General features: G+C 38.6%; 1 protein-coding gene across 1 annotated transcript; it reads right to left on the bottom strand.

The window, feature by feature from the left end:
- Positions 1–4,468: 4,468 nt before the first annotated feature.
- MED30 (mediator complex subunit 30) lies at positions 4,469–24,541 on the bottom strand. Its single transcript, XM_083857486.1, has 5 exons — positions 24,451–24,541; positions 23,832–24,037; positions 22,837–22,995; positions 19,645–19,755; positions 4,469–8,647 (listed from the first exon to the last, which is right to left on the bottom strand). The coding sequence occupies exons 2-5, from the start codon at positions 24,003–24,005 to the stop codon at positions 8,552–8,554; spliced, it is 540 nt and encodes a 179-aa protein (XP_083713612.1). The 5' UTR covers positions 24,006–24,037; positions 24,451–24,541; the 3' UTR covers positions 4,469–8,551.
- Between the last annotated feature and the right edge of the window lie 361 nt (positions 24,542–24,902).

Here is a 24,902-nt window from a genome sequence, read left to right as displayed (position 1 = left end):
TGCAGTACAAGGTTTACAAGATGATTTAAAATCTGCATGTGTAGGAAATAAGGAAGATGGGCTGACTCTACACAGAAAATGGGTTTGGGACAGACACAGATTGATGGCTTTGTGACAATGACACTAAAGTTAATAGCTGATACAGGCAGACAACAGAGTCTATTTTAAATTTCAAATTGAACTCTGTGTCGCTCACAGCATCATACTGACCATTCATTGCTAGACCTAATTTTTTCTGGTAATGACTACAAGAAGCAGAATAGATAATGATGTGTACTGCAGAACACTTGGGAAATGGCATTAACTTATTTCCTTCCCCCCCCACCCTGCCTTGTTTTAAAAACAACTATTTAATTATTACTAGGGGCGGCTATCCTTGAACACTCCTGAAGGGTAAAAATTAGTCACTCCTCTGGGAACATCTCTGTCGCCTTTCCTTTCCTCTTTGGAGACAGAAGGGGTGTAAATTGTGCTTGCAACAGACTGGGAAGGCTGACACTGCTAAAATATAAGACCTTGACAAAAACCCTGGAGATGATGTATCACCAGTCTCCTGGGCAGTTACACTCCACATTCACATTTGCACACTGCAGATAATTCCTGCCTCTCAAAAGTCTGAACCCAAACTTCAAATGCAAATTGTCTTGGAGCTGGAAATGGAAACCTGCATGCACTGAAACAGTTATTCACATATTTAAATAAAAAGCTGACAAACAAAAACCAAATCCTTCAGGCCTTAGGGAAGCACTGCTTTGCTGTCTGTTTCTCTCACTGCCCCTGAAGCGCAGGTTAGATAAACAGGAGGGATTAGAGATACTCATTGGTTTTGTACATCTCCACCCCTACAAATAGAGATCTTTATTGGCATACCAGTCTATGGTTGATCACCAGAGACTTGACTTTATTACATGTCAGTGAAAGGCCTTTAAAAAAGCACACAAACCATAATAAATACAAGGGGCTTCTGAAATTTTATATGCATGGCACATGGAAGCAACTGACTTTGGGAATAAATATTTGTGCCTCAGACCTGAATGCAGCCAGCACACGTGTGTGAGGTGAGTGCTGCTGGCTACAAGTCTGGGCTCTGTTGCTGAAACCACTTTTCTTGGTAGGTGCTGTGTTAATGTGTGGCAAAATGGCAGTAGTACATTCCATAATTTGCTTGAAAACTCTATTTCAGAGTATTAGCAGGCTGAAATTTCCACCTGTTTTCCTTACTCCTATCTGTGACATGTTTGCACATCTGAAAGATTTACTGCTTCTCTGCCTAATTTTTTGTTCAACGGGAAAAGTAGCTGAATTGTTTGCATCAAGTTCAAAAGCTCTAATATGAAAGCCACATACTTTTTGCTTGAATTAATTCCAACTCCACTCTGGCTTTGTAAAACTAATATAAATTATAGTTGTGTCTGCAACTTCTGCTACAAAAAATAAATAACTTCATGCTAAAATAAATAGATCTAATTGTATGTGGCTTTAGTACCATGAATCTGCTCATTACTTTCCAAATGGCATGGTGGGGCACAGAGTTTTGATAAAATCTAAGCTACCAAATAATTTTGATGAGAAATTGAGACTGTGGCAATCATAAATACATATGCAAAAACCCATTATCTTTTCTGTGAGGAAGAGCAATGCCTGTGTTCTATTTCCATCCCTTACTTCTGTCTTCTGTGAGTGCTGGAGGGTATTTTAGATGTGGTTGCTCAGACTATTCAAGATCTTTTTAAAAAGTTCTTGTCCCTAAAAGGTAACTGAAAACTCCCACATCAAACAAAAATATATGTAATGCATGTAAATGCTATAAAAGTAACATGTGGTTTACATAACAATTTTATAATGCTACTTCATATCTGAGGCAAAATACGATCAGGTATTTTACATGCTTAGATCACCCCTCTGTGTCTGTGCTCCCTTGGTGCAGACTGTGACACCAGCTCACACTGCAAGGCACTGCAAGCACTACAACTGGCTTTGTTATAACATGGGGAAGGGTGGATAAATAGCAACGCATATCCCATTAGTAAAAGGCTTCCTAAGTTTTACTGAGTCAACAGAGAGTAATCAGGTGTCAGCTACTTCACTAAGAAATGCATCAAAATTAGGAGTGGGATGCTTGGGATGTGAGGTGGGGAAGCAAGGAGTGAGAAACAAGGTTAATTTCTTTGCTCTGATTCAATTCCTCTAATAGAAATTCCATGAGGGCCTGTTAACCTAAAGAGGAATTTCAGCAGCAAATCATCACAAAGAAGATATGAAAGTCTCTAATACTCGCAGGTGGCATCCAGTCCAGGTGCTCTCAGGAGCTGACAGTCATCTGATAAACATGCTTTACAATTGTACAGTCTAAAGGTGGAAAAACCAGTCAGGTCAGCTCAGTCCAGCCCTTGCTCTGCCAATCCAGGACAGGATTCTTTTTTTTCCCTTTTCCGAACACATTTGTTTAGCCTTTTTGTGCTGTTTAGTTGTAAAATTTCCAGGTAACCCAAGAGGTATCTTCTAAACTGCTAGAGAAATTAGTATTTCATATCTTGATGCTAAGAGTTTTCCCTCTACACCATTTGGTGAACTAAGTTCTTGTTTACCTTCTTTCATAGTTCTATAGTACAGCCACTCCAAATCACTCTAATTACCTCCCCTTTGCATCTACTGAAGGATTTCTATATTTAAGCCTTGTCTTTGCTTTCACAAGTTATTCTAATGATTATTCATATGGGACCACATCAGTATTCTTCTCTTCTACTGTGTTAGTATCATGCTGACCCCAAAACTAATTCAGTATTTCATGCAGAATTACAGTATCAGAATCATTGGTTTCAGAGCAAGAGCTCTCACACTCCCTACTATGCAATATTTGATAATGCACCCCAAAACTGCAGTGGCTTTTTTATCTCCTGTATCCAAATGTATCTCTTTAATGCAGGCTTAAAATGTGCTTTCCCAAATCCCTTTTCATTACCTCTATTTTATGGCCAGGGTGTACTCAGCAAAGTTTTGATTGTTGCTGTTGTATTTCTTTATATTTTCCCCTTATTGTTTGGAAGTCTTTCCACTCCAACAATGTATTTCAGTAACAGACTGTCTTCATGAACCTCTTCCCCCCCCTCTGGAACTGTAAATACCATTAAACCCTCTATATGGCTGTAGAAACAACTGCATTACTATCCACTGCTACTCAGACAACTTTAAAATCATGAATCTTCCTTCCTATTTAGGCAAATCTGAATTAATTTTTCAAGTAAGATTTCATGATAAGCACAGAGAAGCATAGGAGAAAATTTTAGCACAGGCATGTATGAAATTCATTCCACCCATCCACTCACTTTCAACTCCATTCTGGAACATTACTCTGTAGCTTTGTATTAGGAGCAGTCAGCTCAAAGTGAGAGCCCAAGGGGCCAACGAGGGCCTGAGCACATCAGGTCTCTTACACAATTTAGGCAGAAAAATCAGTTTCTACAGCTTCAGCAGTGACTTTCAGATATCATCAGCTGCTGGGAATATGTACAGAAGCAGAACTCCAAGCAACCAGACAGCTTGCAAGTTGAACACGGAGGCATTCAATGAGCTGTGATGCTCCCAGAGTTAAGGAGACACATGGAAACTTACCTCTGCTTATTTACCTCAAACACACTGATGGCCTTTACTGGGCCTAGTCTGGTGAGAAGTGCTAGGAAACACAGATTCTGCTTCTGACTAAATTCAATCAATACAAACACTGTTGCAAATGATTCTTCATAGTGTTATTTGTTCTGTAGTGTTGTAACAGATGCCAGAATGTGTCCCTTATGCAATATGAGCAAAAAAATAAAAACCTTAAAATTTACACCAAAGTTAGACTTAACGAAAGTTTTGCTATATTGTATTTATTTAGCTCTTACATTCTGCTTATCCATCACATTTTATTAAATAAAAACTGGCATTGGAACATATTTTCTGTCACTTTAATTAATATCTTGCAATAGGAATCAGTCAGCTTGTTCTTTTTACATATGGGATAACCTTCCAAGTCAGGAAAACCCCCTTCCCTTTTAAAGCCCTGATGCTCTACCCCATCAGTCTTCATTACCATAACATAAGGGGAATGAGAAAACTACTCACTTCCTTTCCCAAATATTTTTGCACTGATGTATTTGTAAGTTCCTTTATAATCCCCCATTTCCTCTGCTAGCATGAAGCAATTAAACTAATCCATCCTCTCTCAACCCCAGCTGACTCATAGTGTCTTTGGGCGTCATTGCACATTTTTTTTAAAAGTTTTTTTTCAACTTCAGGTCTGTAAACCTACATCTGAAGCTTATTGTTTTCCACAGCAGCAGTCAGCTACCCTTCAGCTGAAGTGTTTTTGCCTTGTGCAGCCACTCTGCACACTGGTGAAATCTTGGTTCCTATGACCAGAATTCTTTACTCCTCCCTCTAAATCCATTCTTTAATGATTAATTTGAGTAGCATTTCTGCACAAGTTCCAGCTTCTCCATCAGTAAAAAATACCACAATCAGAGCAGTTTTTCTTTGTGGGACAAGAATGCTCATGGATTTGGCCTTGCTGCCTCTAAGGAAGACAAGAGGAAAGCTAAACTTGCATAATTCCTGAGCAAGGCATAAATCTGCTCTGAACTTTTGTCTTTTTATGTAAGAAAAACCTTGGACCTTTGGATACTGCCTAGCAGGCATCTTCTATGCTGTGACACTGAACCCACATTCAATATCCATTATTTTGTCTACAAAAGTGTTGGATTAATGGTTGTATTTTGAGAGTTTGTGTTAACTTGGACGATTCCCACAAATATGCTTTAAAATTTCTGCATCATAGCTCTACTCTCCCAAGTCCTATCTGGGCAAAACAAAGCCCCAGGAAATCCAAACCCTTCAAATATTTTTATATTCCAAAAATATAACGATCCTATGTTCTGGTATTTGCTTCTGGAAGTGTCAGCATGTTTATCCAGCTCCTGCCTTATCAAAAATATAAAACCAGCCACAGAATCATAGAATAATTTAAGTTGGAAAAGACTTTTATGATAATTGAGTCGAACCATTAGTAAGCAGCTACACTTATTAGCACTCACACAAAAATGATGCTCAAAGTGAAGAGGGGGCACTTCCAGAGCCAGTCAGAGCTCTGTGTGTTCAGGAGGGACAGCAAGTCCAGCACTGTTGCAGGCAGAAACTCTGAGAGCCACAGCCTGGTGAGGAAAGTAGGTGAACGCCAGTAGCATGAAGATAATTTCAATGATATATATAATGATGTAACAGTCAATGATACATAAACCAAACACTGAAACATCTGTGTTTGTATTGCTTTACTGGTATTTGTAAATACTTCATCTGGTGCCACTTCATTAACCAGCAGTTAAAGTTCAGTTAGCATTAATAAAATACTAAATTTCAGCACATGTTGATGTCCAGTAATTCATTCAAGTGTTTCACAGCTGAGGAATTGCCACTTCTCTTAAAACTGTCATCTTCTTGGCCAAATCCTACACTTGCACACAGATCCGATAGCATTTGAATTATGTTTACTACCCTTACTTTCATCTGTGTAAGTCAAAGTGTATGGTTTTGGTCCAACACCTTGCACAGTCCTGCTTTGACAGTATTTACTGTGATAATTTACAATTCTGTCTATTTCTGCACTTTGCAATTTAGCTACTGCCCATCTATTCTGATAGTGTTTTGAAGTGTTTCTCCTCTCTGCCAGATGAAAAACTGTAGTACAGACCTTGGCTACTGCCAGCAGCTGCACAGAGAAAGCTGAATATTTTATCACCCAGACATCTACTTGCAATAGCTGCACTCTTAATTCACATTTTGGGTTACTTCTGTACTGTTTGTAATGAAAAAGTCACCAAACTTTAAAGACATTTAGTAAGAAGACCTAGATGCTATATGAGTAGTACAGTGACGTCTAGACTAATCTCCATTTTCCATAATTGTTCTAAAAATAGAACAAAAATATGAAGAACTGAGAATTTTACACTCATAATTAAGATGATGGTGCCATTTCAAAATCCACTTCAAATACTTCTTCTAGGCTGCTTGCATGCTTACGCATGCACTAAACAGAAAGCTGCCACTACAGCTTGCAAATAGAAAAATGCATTTGCATTTTAAACCAACAACAAAGTAAAATCTCTACTTGCAGTCATCTCTTTTTCAAAAGCTTTGCATATGGAATAGTTATGACTCTCACAGCTGCAGAAGAAACTATTATTTCTGTCCAGCAAATCTGCCATAGTGGTGAATCTAAACAGGGAACAAACGATTCTGCTGTGGCCTTTGCCACAAAGTAGGATATCTACTCTTGGATTTGCAACATGGGAAAAAAGAGAGAGATCTTATTTGTAAGGTGTTTTGACATCTGCTCACTTCTAGGTATTGTCATACATACAGACCACTTTCAACACCGGGTAAATTAATCAACATCAACATTTTCTAACACTCTGTTTTCAACTATAAGACTGGACATCCATTCATCTGTTAATATTTACAACCTTTAAAAAGAGAAACAAAAAACAGTATTGTACCTATTTTCAGAGAAAAGTCACATATTGTTAACCAGTTGTGATCAGATCTGTTACCAGTGATTTTTACCTCAAGGAGTAGACAAATGTGTTGAAATTATTAAAAACAGAATTAAAGAGACTGATAGAACAACAAAACACCTGTGAGGGTGGTGAGACATTGGAACAGGTTGCCCAGTGAAACTGCAGATTTCCCATCCATGGCAATGTTCAAGGTGAGGCTGGAGGGGGCTCTGAGCAACCCTGTCTGTGGCAGAGGTGCTGGAACAAGATGATCTTCAGGGTCCCTTCCAACACAAACTCTATGAAAATCAGTGTAACATTGAATCTCATGAATCTCAAATCAGTAAGCATTCAGTATCAAACCATGAGACTACAAAAAAGGTAGCTTTTAAAAGGATACCATTTAACTGGATGCTTCAGGAGGTTCTGAACACAAAACTACTATGGAGTCTGAGTGGGCATGGAGTAAAAGTGATAAACAAGAAGCAAATCCTGAGAATGATTAGTTTTCAACCTGACAAAAACTAAGAGTAAAGTGCCCTATGGAATTATACTGCAACTGTTGTTTTATGTATTTTTTCATCTGGAGAGACACTGGCAGTGTCTGTGGATGACAAAAATTTTCAAGACTATTTTTAAGGCAAACAAAAATTTTGAGGAGTAACAAAGTTAGAACAAAGAAAGATGAAGGTTTATGATTAACTCAAAATAATGAACTGCTCATATACTCCAAAGTTTACTAGGCCTGATAGTCATAGGGAAAAGATTAATGAGGTCTTTATTCAGTGCATTCTGGTAATTCCAAAGTATTCCAACCATACATAATGTTACAGAAATACACACTGGTCACAGTTGTTCAGAGCCAGCAGGGCTTCATGATGGGGAAGTCCTACTTGTTGAACCTGATTTCCTTCTACAACAGGGTAACCCCCATAGCCAATCCAGATGTAACCTCTTTGGACTTCAGCAAAGCTTTTGGATACTGTCTCTAACAGAAACCTTCTGGACAAAATGTCCAGCACACAGCTGGGTAACTGAGTTACAAGATAGGTAAGCAGCTGACTGACTATTTGGGCACGAACTATTACAGTGAATGGGGCACATCAGACTGGTGACTGTCATGAGTGGGGTTCCACAGGGCTCCATCCTTGGTCCTGTGCTGTTCCAGCAGGACTGGGAGGAATAAGTAAGTTTGTTGATGACACAGCTGGGAGGAGCTGTTGACTCCCTTGGGGTCAGAAAGGCCCTACAGAGAGACTTCCACGAATTGAAGGACTGGGCAATCTCTAACTTTGTGAAGTTTAACAAGGGCAAGTGCTGGATTCTGCACCTGGGATGGGGCAGCCCTGGCTGTGTATAGACTGGGGAAATGAGAGGCTGGAGAACAGTGCCATGGAAAGGGACCTGGGGGCGCTGGTCAGTGGCAAGTTGAACATGAATCTGTAGTGCCCTGGCAACTAGGAGGGCCAACCCTGTCCTGGGGAGCACCAGGCCCAGCATTGCCAGCCAGGCAAGGCAAGGGAGGGGATTGTCCTGCTCTGCTCTGCACTGCAGATAATATATAAAATACTGCAGACTGAACTGCAGTATCTGATTGCTGATTTCATCCCTCTAGCTTACTGAAGCAACTTTCCTGTCTTGCAACTTTTCCTCTCCATAAAGGCTATTTGCACTGCAGAATGGCATATAAACACATTTTCAACATTTTTATTGTATTAGAAAGAAAATCCAGAAACACTTTATTTATAAAACCCCCAATCTGCATAACAATCCAAACTACTACTGTAAATTACTGAGTCTGTACAGCAAAATCACACAGGTAAAAGTTACAGGATCAATCTTCTATAAAAATGAACCCAACACCATTTACATTAACAGAAAATGACCCAACGTTTTAATCTTGAAGACTTTTCAAACATTACTGCAATAATTGTGGAAAACCATGTTACTTCTTAGAAGGAAGTGAAGCATATCCAAACAGATGTGTATCTTCTTCAGTTATCAAGTCTGATTTTCCTTGTTCAGTTCCTCATTGCCAACATGGCATTTATGTCCCAAATAAGATTTCTTAACTGATCCATGATCTGCTTCAGCTGCTGATTTTTCTGTTTCAGTTTCTGTGGGAAGAGTTTATTAGAAGTTGGTTTTTTTTTTGTGATCAGTTCAAATAGCACACTCAAAAATGCAACAAAAGTTACAGTGCTATGAAATGCTATATGAATATTTTTCTCAGTTGTCAGTGAGCACTATTAGTGGGATAATACAGCCCCTTTAAAGCACATTCTAAAAATACAAGAAAGACTCAAAAGTTAAGGACCATTGCTAGAGGGCGGATGCTGTTTCATTTCACAGCAGCCTTTTATCAAAACACCTGACACCTTCAAAACTGGAGGCTTGCAGGGATCAGTCCTCACTTTGAAAAGTCTAAAAGAGAGCATCCTAAGATAGAAGAAAGAATTTGGGGAGCAGGTAAATTTATGTGAGTATGTGTTTTATAAATTTGGTTTAGAGAAAAATGAGGCATTAACAGTACAAGTTTGAACAAAGCACAGGGTATAGGTGAAACAAATGAAGCTTTTGCAACCCTTCTGTCATGTAGGTCAACTGTGAAGTGATAAGAGTCTTGTCTTGAAAAAGGTTTTCCCAAGCATGCTGAATTCTTTAAAATTATTTACTTGTTTTTCCAAACTGCAGAAGCATTCGGAGGATCAGGAGAACAGCAAACTAGCTTTTATTTGGTTGCATAGCCAAAACTTAAAAAATTGTGTCTCTACAGAAGAAAGATCGGGCATCAAGACATCACACAATTTCCCTAAACTTTCATGCTTCACAATAATACCCATATTTATTGTCTCATTTATTCATTTTCCTGCTCAAATCAAAGCTGTAGAGAAGTTAGGTTGTTGTTAACAGTACACAGTTTGTCCTTAATTTCATTCTGATTTGATAAGATGTCAACCTACCAACATTAGAGATCAAATTACTTATTCATTAGGGAAGTCTGGAGTTCCAAGTAAAGTGAAAGCACAGGAAAGACTTGCTTCCATCAAAACAGAACAGAGCGTTTCAGGTTTGATGTAACTTTGCTATTTGCACTACACAAAAGGCAATAAAAGCATGACTCAAATCAGTAATACAAGCGAAGTTACTTGAACAGAGAGAAAATGAAGCAATATCCTGAAAATTAGTCTCCTGAATTTTGATGCAGTCAACACAACAATATTTTTAAATTGCCAGCTGGTCAGCTGGGAAGGAAGTCCAGAGAAAAAAAAGGAAGCTTATTCACTTCAGACCTGTAAAAAGTCTGAAGGAATATGGTAATTAGGTTTAGATTACATGGGGAACATACTAAGGGAAATACTCCTGAATACAGACTTTTGTGGGACGCTGGAAGAGACAACACTCAAAGCTAGACTCCCAAGAATGATACAAAAACATATGTAGGATAGTTCAACTAACATGGAATTCCTAACCAAGCATTTGACAGGCTAAAAAGCATTTTAAAGATAAATCTGTGCATTTATCTAATGCTTCTTTCTTTTCCATCTGCTGATCCAAGACTTCACAAGATACAGCAGAGATTCAGCTCCTAACTAAAGACAAGAGAGAAAGCTAAGAAGCATGTAGTTACCACAACACTGAAATGACACAAAGGCAAGGGTCTTCCTACCAAAGGCCATTAATTCAAGATCCTGATGCTTGAGAAAGCACAAGAGGGATGAAATTAACAAGCATGTTAATATCTGTGGTATTTTTAAACATAATTCTGTTTGCCATCCTCAACATTCAGTCCTAGAGAAATCAATGACTTTTACATCAAAATTACTAGTTCAATGCAAGCTGTAACTCCCTCATACTGACACCACAGCATTTCAAGGTATTTCAAAGTCTTCATCAATGGAAATGAAGGCTGAACAGTTGGTGATGCTAATTAAAGTCACAGACAGAAATAACCACTGACCTCTGAGCAGACTGTTTTCTCTCTCCATCCATGTCTAACTGTACTGTGAAATACTGTTACTCACATGAACTTTGTGTAAGTTATGCTCGAAAGACTCACTCTCTAATACTGTTTTCCTTTCTTGTGAAAATATTATTACACTATAAATTGTTTGATCTTTATTTGATGCTAGACAGGGGAACTTTCAGCCTGGATTTCATTTGTTTTCAAAGCATCTGGAAGGACAAGAAGTATAAATTTGTTTATTTATCTGAAGATAATTTTAGATCTTCATCTTCAGTGAAGAGCTAATTTCTTAGCTCTTCTACTTTTTCTGGAGCCAGAAAAAAACATCTAAGATGAAGCACCATCTTTGGGTTGCTAGGCTGTGGAAGGAATAAAGAGAAGAGAAAAAAATCCACTTCAGAGAGCACAGTCTCCTAATTGAAATGCATACACTGATCTTTGTTACTGATCTTTGACAGGCAGTGGTCCACACCACAAAGTACTACATAATTAATATGTTCTGCACCACTGGAAGTGCTGGCCTCTGCTTAAGACTTTGCTGAGCCAGTAAGAACATCTCAAGTCAAGTCTAACCTTCAAAAGATAGGTGAAATGGCCTGCTTGGGAAATGGGCAAAATCTTTAAGCAGCTTCTGCAGCAGTGACAGATTTTCATTTGAACAGATTGCTTGCAAGTTGTCTCCCACTCTTTCCTCCTTCTGTTGAAATTACTTAGTTGAACTCTAGACTGCTTCTCAGGATTAACAAGATGTTGTATAAAACAAGAAAAAGTACTTCATCCTACATACATGCTACAGCTTTTGACTTAATCTGTTTTAACATAGCACAGGGAAATTCTATGAGGCAGTTTATAATGGGTTTAAGAGACCTAAATTCAAGTTACATCTGTCATACCTGTTTCTGTTAGTCCCTCTCTGTCACAAAAGTGATCTGACTGAAAACCTACCCGAGGGGGTCTTCTTTCGTAGTGTTAGTTTTCAATGGGGCCCATTTTGACTTGCAAGTGTTATGGCCATTGTGATGGAGTTGGCAAGGACTTCACTTTCTAGTAACCAATGAGTCCTTAGTTGGCTTAGGTCAGGTAGGTAATTTATGAAAACATTTACTGAATCATAAACCCCACATAAATGAATCAAAGTGGGAGAACCTGAACATATATCCAAAAAATTAAAAGGAAGAAAAGCTGCCATAAGCAACCCACCATGTTTCATACAGATTTGAATTCAGTAGGACACAGTAATTTCAACTTTGACTGGAATAAATTTTTTACCAGAAGCCATTCTTGCTTCACTTGCATTTCATTAGAAATCAGTGCTGCTAGACCAATTCACAACTTAAAATCAGAGATGTATCAGAACCTTCCTTTGCACAGTGCTCTTGTCTCTCTCCTCATTGTAAGTTCATGTACCCTTCAAATTTTAAAACTAAAACACCAAACATCACTGTGGATCATTATGCTGCACTCAATCCATTTACTAGAAATCTCTTCTTCAGGCAAAGAAAATAATATAAACCTGTGGAAGAGTAAGATCATATTCCAAGTGGTGCTTGGAAAAAACATCAACAGTACTGTCTGTCTAAGTTGTACAGGCTCTTCTGCTTAAGGAAAAAACAAGCAAAGATCTGTTTCCATCTTGAAAATCTTATATTGAAGACCATTCTCTTGAATGCTGTGCCAGCTGTGGTTTTTACCTGCTCTAGTCAAGATCTACAACAATACAGGCCAGAAGGACATCAGGACATCTCAGTGCCTCAGTGTAACATTAAATATTACTAACCATAGTACCTTTGCTTACATAAATCTTAGCAAAATTTAAAAAAATGATGTGTACTTTGTTGATTAAGACTCTACTACAGAGAACTTGCTTCACATTCCTTCCCAGGAGTTCCTGAATGATGGAACAGCTTGGGTTGTAAGGGGCCTTAAAAGTCAGCTAGTCCAATGAGCAGGGACATCTCCAACTAAATCAGGTTACTCAGAGCCCAGTCCAGCCTGACTGTGAACGTTCCCAGGGATGGGGCATCTACCACTTCTCAAGACAAGTATTCCTTATATTTCATCTAAATTGGCTTCTTTGCCCTTTGCCTTATCGCAACAGGCCCTGCTAAAAAAGTTTATAAGCCCTCTTTGAGTACTGAAAGGCTGTTGTAAGATCTCCTTGGTTTCTTCTCTCCTTCAGACTGAACAGCCTCAACTCTAAGCCTTTCCTCATAGGAGAAGTGCTCCATCCTGCTGATAATTTTTGTAGCCCTACTCTGAACCCACTCCAACAGGTCCATGTCTTTCCTGTGCTGAGGAGCCCAGAGCTGGACACAGTACTCATGTTACTCTTTCGGACCACTGAACTGCTGTGGGAAGTGATTCTTGAAAACTTCATGAAGGCCACAGTGGCCTCTGTGTTTCCAGATAAGTCAAGCCCAAGAAATTTCTACAGAAACAATGTTTGTAATAGGAAGGTGACATTTATACTGTTCTTTTTTAAAATGAATCCTTCATAATGAAATCTCTGAAGTATGAAGGTGGAAAAACCTGCTCTTTTCTTTTTTCCTTTAGTAGTCAAGAGACTATTTACAATGTTATATGCATATCCCATATGTTATATGCACATAGCTGAAAAAAAATATGATGGAAAAAGTGTCCTCAATACTTTGCTTGAACTCTCTTAAAGCTGCCAAGTGGTGTCTTAACTTACAGCTGCTCAACTGATACCAAGATTCATTTTCCATCACAATAAATTAATTTATCAATGTATTTATAGGATTTTTCCCAAAGGGATAAAAAATATTACTCACTAATACAGTAACTGCTGTGCAACTAAAGATCAACACACTCACTGTCCAGTATCTACAGCTTTTCCTGATGCCATCCACAGGCATGACTGTTCTACACTTTGCAGAAATGAGAGACTGAGTTTTCTGCCTTGCCCCTCACCTGACAGCTGAAAGGAAAACTGCTCCTTCTGCATGTGTAACCTGTGGTCCTGAAACAAACAGAGGCATCAGTGACAGCCTGTGCCCTGCTGCAAGCTCAATACTTTTCACCTATTGACCCAGACAGGATTGCATTTATCCACTGATCTGTTGTTCTGAGAGGAATAAGCATCTTCATTCAAATAGATGGATGTTTGCTTCATACCAATTATTTATCATTCAATGATGAGGTCCAAGGTCTTATTTGCTGAGTACCATCTAAGCTCTGTAGCTTGTAATGGAATTATTCATTCCCCAAGGTGCTTCTCCACCACTTCTCAGCGTTACATCCCCATTCTTAATATGAAAATCCCACAGATCTATGATCCTTCAGTTACAGATGTCAAACTCAGTCACACGAACACTACAGATAAAACTGCAGTGCTGCCAACTTTGTCCAAAGACATTTAAGATTCATGTTCATCTTTCAACTTTGTATTTTAACAACTTCCCACGTACTCAAAGCTACCATGAGCCATAAGGGGGAAGAATGAACAATGACCACAGATAATTTGTGGCGAAGAAAAAAAATTCAGCTCCTAAGAGCTGCCTTAGTTAGTTACTCACTACACACAATAAATCCTTCCTCCTCATTCCCAAATTCCCTCCTTACTCAATAGTCTAATGTCAGTTACGCAATACTGGATTTTTATAATCTTATTTACTACAATACTGATTCAATCTAAATAGTGCATACTCTGCCACAAAAGCAGAATAGCTCAAATAACTCTTCCAGAATAGAAAGTGGGAAGGGGGGAAGAGGAACCAAATGTGATAATGCAATAAAGGTTGCATAATATAGATCTATATGAGGACAAAATTGGGATTTTACAGGCAGCTTTCTGCTCACCTTTTCCTAACTTTTTTCAACTTTGTAAGCATGACATGGTTTTGATATAGAATGCAACGTGAAAAATTTTGCGTACAACATTTGTACAAAACTGAAAAGGAAATAATTAATTATCTGGAATAAAAATGCATCTCGATGCTGAGAAACAAGACCACTCTACCTAATTTTCTATTGGAGAGGGGGATATGCTCCCGATGAAAAAGGAAATATTTCAACTCATTTGCAAGAAAGACAAGGAGGGGGATCCAGAAAACTACAGGCTACTCAGCCTAACTCCTGACTCCAGAAAAACTGTGCAGCAAATCCTTCTGTAAGTCATATCCAGACACATAAAGATAAGGTGACTGGGAGCAGTCATACTGGATTTCCTGAAGATGCCTTGTGCCTGACCAACATGATCACCTTCTATTGAGAAATGACTGGCTCTGTGGCAAGAGGAGAGCAGGAGATTTTCTTCACTTTCATAAAGTAAAATCACTCATTAATCAGGCTTTTGACATTTATCCAAATTTGCCTTTGAGTAAATTGGAGAGATGTGGTTGGGACAGGTGAATTACTGGGTTGATGGAGAACTGGCTGGACTATGGAATTCTAAATGCTGGGATCATCAGTATTAAGACCAAGTTGGTCTTAGCTAGTTGGTCACCCTTGAAGTTTCTCAGGGTTGATACTAAGGTGAATATTCTTAATATCCTCATTAATGACTAATCCACACTTAATGACCCAACCACCATATCAAAGTTATCAAATTGGTGGATGATGCCAAACTGGGGAAAGTGAAAAATGTACTCGGTGGTGGGATGCTGGATTCAGAGGGACCTCAACAGATGGGAAAGGCAGGCCAACACCTATCTCAGGAACTTCAATTAAAGCAGCATCCTACATCTGCACACAGAATAAACTCATACAACAGCACAGCGAGAAGGCTGACTGAACAGAAATGAAATTTACAGAAAGGGATCAGAGGTACTTTTTGATACTTTCTAACAAGTTTAACCTGAGTCATCAGCAGATCTTTTTTGAAATGCGAAGACAAACTGCACTCTGCCCTATATTAATTAGCAAGAGCGTACCTCTCAGGTCAGGTGAGTACCTCTGATCCTCTCCTCTATTTGGCTCTGGAGAGTGACTGTTCAGTTTGAGGATCAATACAAAGCTCTATCATACTGGATAATGCCTAGTGGAAGGCCACCACAACGATTAAAGATGTGTTTGTACAATCTCAAGCAGAGAAGGCCACAGGGCAGGATCACAGTGATGTCTTCAGCCACCTAATGAAGCTCACAGAAAAAATAAAGCTGGACTCTTCTTGACTATACCCAGCAAAAGGATGAGGGCATAACTCGAATATACAAATTATGACAAAGAAAATTCCAATGTAACATTGGGAAAATTTTCACAGAAGTCAACATTTAAGAAAGGCCCAGGAAAGACAGAATTTCAATCCTTACAGATATTTGAAATGCTGGAGCATGGACATGACCTGGAGTGGCTGGATCTAACTTTGCTGGATGACCCTTTCTTGGGCTGGGGGCTGAACCAGAAAATCTCCAGACTTCTCACTGAGCCTAAATTCTTCTGATTCTACCACTGCAGAGAGTCAGTTTGGGTACTCAAAAAATCATGGCCTTGTCTCCAGTGCAGATTAATCTGCCCAGAAGGTATCCAAGTAGCAAATTCTTCCCCTCTTACCAAAGCGTTCCTTGGTGCGCACTCATATTTTGGGTGAAAAAGGACTCTACACATATAAAACCAATTAAAATACATGAAAATAGTGTGAAAGGTAGTTTAAAAGGAATTTAGGTTTTCTGCATAGTCCTCAAAAGCATCAGCTGCAAGGCACAATGTTTGCATTATTGAAAAAAGCCCAGAGCTAAACTTGTTATAGCTTAACTTAAAAGTCTGTCATCTAGATTGTCTTTTTCTCTCTCAGCAAGATCACAGTTAAACGCTCAACAAACATTAGTTAAGAATATCAAATACGATTGTTTTCTGAAGAGCCACCTGGAATATCCAAATGCTATTTTGCTTTGTTTTCACACAAATGCACTTATGCTACTAATTATGTGATGGTTTTCCTAAGTACTTCATTCAAACCAGACTTACAGCATGAATGAAACCTAAGCTGTGCTTGCTGCATTTCTAAAAGCCAGCAGTATAGAAAACCACTGATAGGGCAGCAAAACAGATCAAATCACTGTCAGTTTTTGATATGGTATTTCTGTTTCAAGTCCTCTCAAATGTACTACATAACCACAGATTGCAGGGGAGCCTCACATCTTGAAAATAATACTGATGATTCTATACTTAAAAGGTAAAAAACTTAATAGATAGAACATTAAACACTCAAAAACCATGAACAGCAGAGAGGAAATCTTGGTAACATCTTCCACTTGCTGCAAATAGATTAATTTCAATGAAAACTGGATCAAGATGTGTACTACAAGACCAATTCAAATACTAAACTGATTCTGGAACAGTAATTTATTAAAAAAGAAGTCAACCACCTCAACATTTTACAAGCTCTGAAAGCATACACAGATAAAAAAGAATAAGCTACATTTTTGGGAACTGCAGGAGAGATTTGTTTAAGACAAGAGATATAGATAGTCAATACTCAAGAAATGGTTTGTTTTGTACTAATAGTACAAGCTTCTTACTGTGGGCAAAACTCCCTTGTGTTATAAAGCTTAATAGGCTTTATTTAAATCTACAGTTGCTAATTATTACTGAATTGGTAGGACAGAAATTCGTTGCCTGGTAATGTAATCTATATTTTAAATTAACAGACAAGTACTTACATAGCCAAGGTCAGCACATTAAACTTTCTGACCTAGAAGGTCAGCAGAATAACCAAATAAGACCAAAAGGTGTCACAGTAAACCAACAGGAAAAAACTCCTGCAGTTTTTAGGAACTCTAATACATCAACAGGTTCTCCTGGCCCATGAATGAGATGGTGAGCATAGGAACTACCTGAAACTCCTCTCTTCCTCCATGAGGGTGCTCCCTTCCCAGACACCTGCAGCAGCAAAGCAAAGCTGCTATTTTTCATGTCAGCAGTTCACAGAATGAGGGCATTTTTGTGTGAGAATATATGATCCACAAGGTTTATAAGAGCTACTACTAGTTTTGGCAGTGCTCCACACTGTGGGGAGGTTAGTGTCTTTGACATACATCCAGAGCCACTAAAGAAATCAGACTGGCTGGGATAGCACGGCAAGAAGGGCAAAATTAAGAGATCCAGGGCAGGTCTAAGAATTAATTAAAATATCACAATAGTGTCAAAGTCTTGGGTTATTGCAATAGTGATTTTTTGGTACCTGTAACATGCAAGACCGAAAAAATAATGCCTATCACAGCAAAAAGGATGAGGTGAGTAAAGGACAAAGAGCTGAAGGAAGGAAAGATTTGCTTGAGAATATAAAAAGCTTCTTTAACTGCCCTGTTGCTTTCCCTGTCACAGTATTTTCATCAACATTTTGTAATACTGCAATTTTCCTAAAATTAATTCATCAAATTGAGCTGGAGGTGGACATTACACACTAGAGAGGACTAAAGAGCTGGCAGGTATGCCAGCTAAGAACCAGAGCAAGCCCTCCTTGAACCCAGCAGCCAGTGTTAGAAATTAGACCAATTATCTGATTCTAGTGATTTTTCTTTGCAAAAAAAATAAAGACTATATAATTCTAGTCATAAAAGCATTTCTTAGTCGGTAATGTATTAAAATTTGAACATTGAAAATGGTACTAGATGTGCTTTTACAACTGGAGGGAGAAAAAAGAAAAAATCAGTGAACTTTCAAAGAACAAGAACTTTAGCTTTCTTTTGCTGCAGTTACTAAGTATTTGTCCACAAGAGAACTAGAGAAAGTTTAACTATCTTGTGAAGATTTACTGTGGAAAATCTGGAAATTAGGTCTAGGCATTAAAGTATAAATTCAGGATTTCAGCCTACATTTCTGTGAAGATTTCAATGCATTCTTAATTACCAGTTTGCTACCAATGGTCCTGTAACACCATCAACCTTTTTAAGGTTCAGAACTCTTCATAAAAATTTATGAAATTATTTTCACAAGATCACACCAAGGAGGTTTAAAACTATATTAACATAAAAGTACAACAACAAGGGCAAAACCATGTCATAGAACTATTAAAACCACCACAAATATGGACAGTTAAGCTTATTAAGACTTAAAGATTGCAAATAAATGTGCATAAATTCACGGTACAACATTACATACAATATAATATATACAACCCTGCTACATCAGCACTGAAGAGAAAGATTACAACAGGAGAGCTGACAACTGTGTTTCTCTAAATTCATGTAGTCCTCATTTTCTCCTGTACAATACACATGCATTTTTCTAAATAAATGGGTTATGAAAAATTCAATACATGGTGATTGTGGAAGACAAATTAAAATACAGGAAGTATTTTAAAAGCCGAAAATCCATCAATTATTCATTCCATAAATAAAAATTTTATTCATTTATTTCTTTTGTTCTGCCATTTTTGTAGATTATAACTCCTTTTTACTGAGCACTTGCAGATATTACAGCTATAGAAATATTTATTTAATCCTATCTTTGTACTTTACAGACTGAAGAAACAATGTTCAGAATTGTGGTCTGGTAAAACTGTGTATTTTTAATCTCCATATTGCATTAGCTTTTACTACAGCATAATTATTTTTAGATTTGAATCCCTCTTCAGTAACTGTACCCAGTTGCACAATGCCACTCAAACTGAAACTTTAACATTTTAACTCATTTAACATTCATAATTCATAATACATTTTTTTGAATGTGCCAAGATTCAATAAATGCTCCTCTTCACAAAAGGAACAGTCTTCCTCAAACTGTCAAAATACAGAAGGTAGCCCTGAAAGTTCTTTACCAACTCACATAATTGTAATAATATTTACTCATCTGGGGTTTAATATTAATTATTTTAACATCTAAGGTTAAGTTCTGAAGATAAGTAAGTTCAACAGGCACCTTAGTTCAGCTTGTACTGTCAATATCTAGTGGGTTACACAAAAACATAAACATAACACACTGTATTCATAAGAATATATATGTCCTCTTTAAAAAAGACATAAGTTAAAATTGTAAGAAAACCTAAACTCTAATGCCAGAGATACAGCTAAAAATAGTCATTTAACTAAAAGGTCAATATCAAAATATTTATAAATAAAAAGTATCTATCTCCAGTTTTGATGGTAGCCATCACACATTCTGTATTTACAGCAATCTAGAAATTTAGGCTTAGTAATGTGAAAATTACATTTCTCAGTTTATGCAAATTAATTTCAACTTTGTTACCTTATTTACTTCCATGATTTCCCTTCTCTCTTCACTAGCAAAACGAAGCTGACTTGCAGCACCACGATCATCATGCTTGGAGCCATCTTCTTCAACATATGGAATAAGTTGCTGTGAAGACAAGGAACATCAGCTTTAGAGGGAAAAAAAAAAAAAAAAAAAAAAAAAAAAGAAAGAAAAAAAAGAAAAAAAATAAAAAAGAAAATCAAATCCAGAAAGTTTCTAACTGTCTAAGAGAAAGTGGAGACAAGCCTGTTTGCCACTTCAAACCTAAAGGCCTTGCAATGACCTCAGCTGGTTCTCCAGGAAAACAATGTGCTTCAAAAAGACACAATCCACACATTACCAAACCTAGACCAAAGAAATTTCCTAACTGCAGGCAGAAGCCAGTCTTTCCATTTTAAGATGTTTATCATAGATCACCCTTGTAGCTTTGAATTCTGCAGATTGGGATTTTAAAATTTACTATTCCACACTAAGAAATAAAACCACAAACATGAAGTTATCATTATGATAAAGCATTTTAGTGATATACTGAACATAAATATGACTGGCTTTATGTCAGTAAAGCTACTTGGTTAATATTCTAGTTATGACTTGGTATTTTAATGAGCCTCTCTTTGGCTACTCTTGTGACCAGGCCTACCCAAAATGAGTTTTTCTGTAAGAATTTCTCACCATGATCTCCTCAGACACACAGAATCATAGTTTGGTTTAGGCTGGAGAAGATCATAGTGCACTGTGTTTTTTGCAAGCTTTGACAATGCCAAAATTCCTCGATGCAGAATTTCTAAATGAATACTACTAAATGTTTCCTTCCTAAAAAAATAAATAAAAAAGAAATATACTAGATACAAAACAAATACCTGTTTCTGTGTCAGAACACTCCCAGGGTACTAACATTTTCTTAAAAGATAATACATCCACCAAGTCCACAGTCAGACATTGTTTTTTCTGTCCTGAACTGTGCAAAATTACATCAGTGTTTACATACACACAGACAAATGGAAGACTAATATTGATAAATGTGAGCAAGAAGACATAAGTTTAAAAGCCTGTGAGCAAGTTGCTGATCAAGTCCATTCTAACTTCTTACTTAGGTTGGGATGTAATACTACAAAGCATTCAGTGCTTTCAGCCCTGATGGAAAGCTTGCTTTGATTTAACCCACTAAAAATGCCATTTTCTTCTAAACGAAAATTTTGGCAGCCATTCTTATTAAGCTTAGCAAAATGGACAAAAGCTATCACACTAAACTCTGCCGTGAAAAAGTGCCAAATGTTGACCACTTACTACATTTGCAGACCATAAAGAACAAGTAGTGGAGCTGCTATATGTGCCTGGAAAAATCTCTCTTTAATGGAAAAATAAAGTAGCACTCAAAGAAGAACATTTCCTTTGTAAACCTAACTTTCAGAAAAGGTGATAGAAAAAAAAATCCCAAAACAACAACAACAAAACCACAAAACCCCCCAAACACACAAAGTAAAGCAAAACTCTACCTAATACACAAAAGAAGCAGGAAATTTAATCTTTGTAGGCAGGTCTTCACTTGCTACATTGTTTAACAGAAAGTTAATAATATCTATCACCCATTAGCACACACTAACAAAAAGTATTAAAATATTTATATCAATAATAATGGAATAAGCAATACAAGTAGGTATGGACTTCTCTTGACTGTGCAAAAAGGAGTTTTGTTGACAGTCTGTAAAGACATGGTTAGAATACTGGCCATTAAATAATACAATTGAGACTACTGAACTACTGGAAGAATTTAAGAAAACTGATCCAACAGGAATGGTGTGCCACTGGCATTCACTCTAACCAATAAAAACATGAGGAGGCAGGCATCTACTAAGTTCAGAAAAGAAAAGACTGGAAGATTTAAAAAAAAAATACTCCAACTATCAATAAAAAACTCTGCTGTGACTAAGTTATCAGTGAACCCTTGAATTAAAAAAGCCTAAAGTGACTTCTTATTTTCTCTATGGAGATTCCTTTCCATCCTGATAATGGAAAAAAAATGTTAAAAGTTATAGGAAAAAACCAACCCAACCCCATCCACATCTTTCCACTGATATGGGAAAAAAAGCTGTAAAGCTTTTTTTGTAAAAGCATGTAAAGCTTTTAAAGAGGACACTACTATTTGGTTATTGCACACAAGTCAGCACACTGTGAAAACAGGTTTTATTTTCTTAAATGCGAAAATTAACTTATTCCCTTGCTTGCTGCCAAGTTGCCATTTCTCTGAAACCCTTGTCAGAAGTCAGCAACTGTTAACTAAAATACTAGTCTTCTAGAAGAGTCTGTACTTAATGGACTTCTTCATTTCTTTACTTCTATTCAGTTAAGAGGCTCACACTTCAATTATAATGACTGCATGATTAAAGTTCAATGGACAATCAAAAGTCCGTTAATAAAGTTGCCTCCAAATCCAGAGGTCAGTAATTAAAACATTTCAAAGTTCTGGTTAATATAGAGCAGGAGCAACTCAAATTGTAACGAAACCCAGGGTTTAAGAGTATTATTAGAAATTAGAAACAACCTATGAGGAAGATGACATTTAAGATTTTATTAATAACAGCAGTATTTATTAGGAAAAACTTTGGCCAATCCTCCTCCCTGGAAATTTTATGTTGTAAATTTTCTATCACTGCTGCACATTTAAGTTTGGTTCATACTGGCCAGCAGGTTAGGAATAGCTGAGTGAGGGAACTAAGGAGGCATGAACTACTGGGCAGAGAAAGTAAATAATACTAATTACACAGGAGCCAGGCTGACAGGTGAGAACTTGAAGCAGGCTTTTCTCCACTTTTTCCCATTTCTTGTAAGAAATTTGCACCAATCCTCTTTTTTTTACTAGGGGAAACAAATTGGCGAAGGTACCAAGAAACTGGAGGAAAAAAGGTTAAATTTTTAAATTAAGTTTGTTTTCACAGAATCACAGAATCAAATATGCTGGAAAAGACCTCTGAGACCAAGTCCAACTTATGACAGAACACTGTGTCAACTAGACACTGTCTCACAATCTTTTAACAAGCTCTAATTAATAAACAGAATTCACTCCACTGAATAATTCCAGTATCATTCAAAGTTGTTATGAGTCTCCTGCAACTGAGGAAGATGGATGATTTGCTACCCAGAGTGGTTATTCTGATTTGCAATTTATACATAAATAGAGATACTTACTTCTATGGGAACAGGATCGAGGCCGGCACAGTTTTCATTACATTTGTCATAGACTAATCTCAGTTTTCTGAAGAGTATGGATAGCTGGCGGAGGTGTTCCTGCAGCTTTGCCAGTCTGTCTTGATATGTTGCAGTATGATAAGTAACACCATTTGGTAACTTGGAGAACCAAAACATTAAAAATATTACGGCAAAGTTTCTGTCACATGAAATAAAGATATCAGACAGGCTTTTGTGTATTTTAAAATAAGACAATCACACTTTTCCCATAGCAATCGCTGAAATTTTTATTTTCTTTACTAGCAAAATTACATATTTTATGTGCTCAATCGCTGCTGTCAAACCCTCATGTATTCTACACTTCGGTCACTGTCAATCCCTCTGACTTTTCAGTGAGTGTCTTCACAATGTTTAAATATGACTCTGTTGTGACTGGGGTTGAGATTTTGTGTCTCGACCCCAGGCCACTCAATTCAGTGACAAAAAAATCATGAAAATAAAGGAGTGGAAGTGGGAGATTATTTATCTTGTACTCTCCACAAAGAAAACACAACAGAAGTTTGTATGTTTTCTCAGTAAGTAGACACAAATAAGGATTATGTTGTTTTTCCTAATAAAAAAAGTTTTATGGGGAAAAAATATTAAAAGATCAATGAAAATTCCTCTAAAATTACTCCCTGTATGTTGACATAAACAGAGAAACATAACCGACATATGAACAGGCTTCATTACATAAAAGAAAACACAGTTACTAAGTGTAGAAGTTTTTTTATTATGGGAGCAATGACAATTCAGCACTTCTGAATTTCACTTAATGTACAGACTAAGCAAATATATTACCAGTAGTACTCATTTCTTCAACCAATCCTCCTTCTCAGAGCAGTTTGATCGACTTTCCTAAACATCCTAAAGCATCTCCTGAGTCTGTATGTATTGCCAGTCAGTGATAAAAACAAGGCAACTTGAGTGTATAAAAAGAAATACTTGTTTCTCACCTGCATGTTCCTGAGTAACTGGAATATTTCCATGGTCCGAAAGACGATGTCCTGCACGGTCTCCTGGCCGATGCGGCAGAGGGAAGCCGTGTTCACCTCCCGGGCACCCTGAGCCTGTGTCCCGGAGAAGGCGCCCGGCGGCATCCCCGCCCCGGCCAGAGGCGGCGTCGACATCTCCCGGCTGTGTCCGGTCACACTGGGGCCAGCTGCGCGGAGAAGCGATGATGGAACGATTAAATACTTGTTTGACTCTATCTACCAAACTTCTGCAGGGTGGCTGTCCCGCTCCTTCTCCCTGTCCGTGGCTCTGTCCAAGAGATGAGCTCGGCTAGGCGCAGCATCCCTTGGTTCCAGCTCTGCCGGGCAGGGGAACTGGGGGCACCCCTCACCCACCTCCCTCCCCTCACAGCGGTCACTGGGCCTCCCCGGCCCCGCTCCGTCCCAAGGGGAACACCACAGAGGTTTTTACCCAGCTCCAGCAGGCAGAACCGCAATGCTGGACTCCTGGACCGGTACCTGCCCGAGCACCCCTCCCTCCCTGACCCACCCGCTCCCGGGCCGAGACGGCGCCGCGGCCTCCCCTGAGTCCCTCCCGGGCCCGGCCCCGCTCCGCACTCACGGTGTCCCTGCTGTGCTCACGGTGTCCCTGCTGTACTCACGGTGTCCCCGGGGCACTCAGGGGCACTCACAGGGCACTCAGGGGCACTCACAGGGCACTCAGGGGCGCTCACGGAGCCCGGAGAGGCGCGGGCGGAAGCACTTCCCGGCCCGGCCCCGTCACAGCCGGCGGGGCGGGGGCTCCGCCTTGGGGCCGCCCCTGTACGGCCGCGGCCCGTTCAATGTCTCTCTGAGGGGCTCAGGGTGTTTTTCTGGCTTGCTGAATCCAGGGCGGGTTTGCGGGCAGGTCAGCCAACATGCGGGCTCTTGGAGCTGAAGAGTTTGGTCAGAATCCGCGGGGATGTTCACACACTCCCGCCACCCCTCTGTCAGATCGTAGAAGCATTTAACAGTTTGGGTTGGAAGTGGCGTTAAAGATCATTTAATTCCAACCCTCCTGCCACGGGCAGAGAC

The sequence above is a fragment of the Zosterops lateralis genome (assembly GCF_965231275.1).
Source record: "Zosterops lateralis genome assembly, chromosome: 1".
Classification (NCBI taxonomy): Eukaryota; Metazoa; Chordata; class Aves; order Passeriformes; family Zosteropidae; genus Zosterops; species Zosterops lateralis.
The sequence above is the reverse complement of the archived record's forward strand: the minus strand, read 5'-3'. Positions and strand labels throughout refer to the sequence as shown.

Bases quoted from the DNA above. Each gene is read 5' to 3' on its own strand.
- MED30 (XM_083857486.1), bottom strand. From the start codon at position 24,005: ATGTCGACGCCGCCTCTGGCCGGGGCGGGGATGCCGCCGGGCGCCTTC. The intron at 22,996-23,831 runs GTGAGAAACAAG...TGGTTCTCCAAG, and splicing joins AGTTACTCAGGAACATGCAG to TTACCAAATGGTGTTACTTA. The intron at 19,756-22,836 runs GTAAGTATCTCT...TTGTCTTCACAG, and splicing joins TCGATCCTGTTCCCATAGAA to CAACTTATTCCATATGTTGA.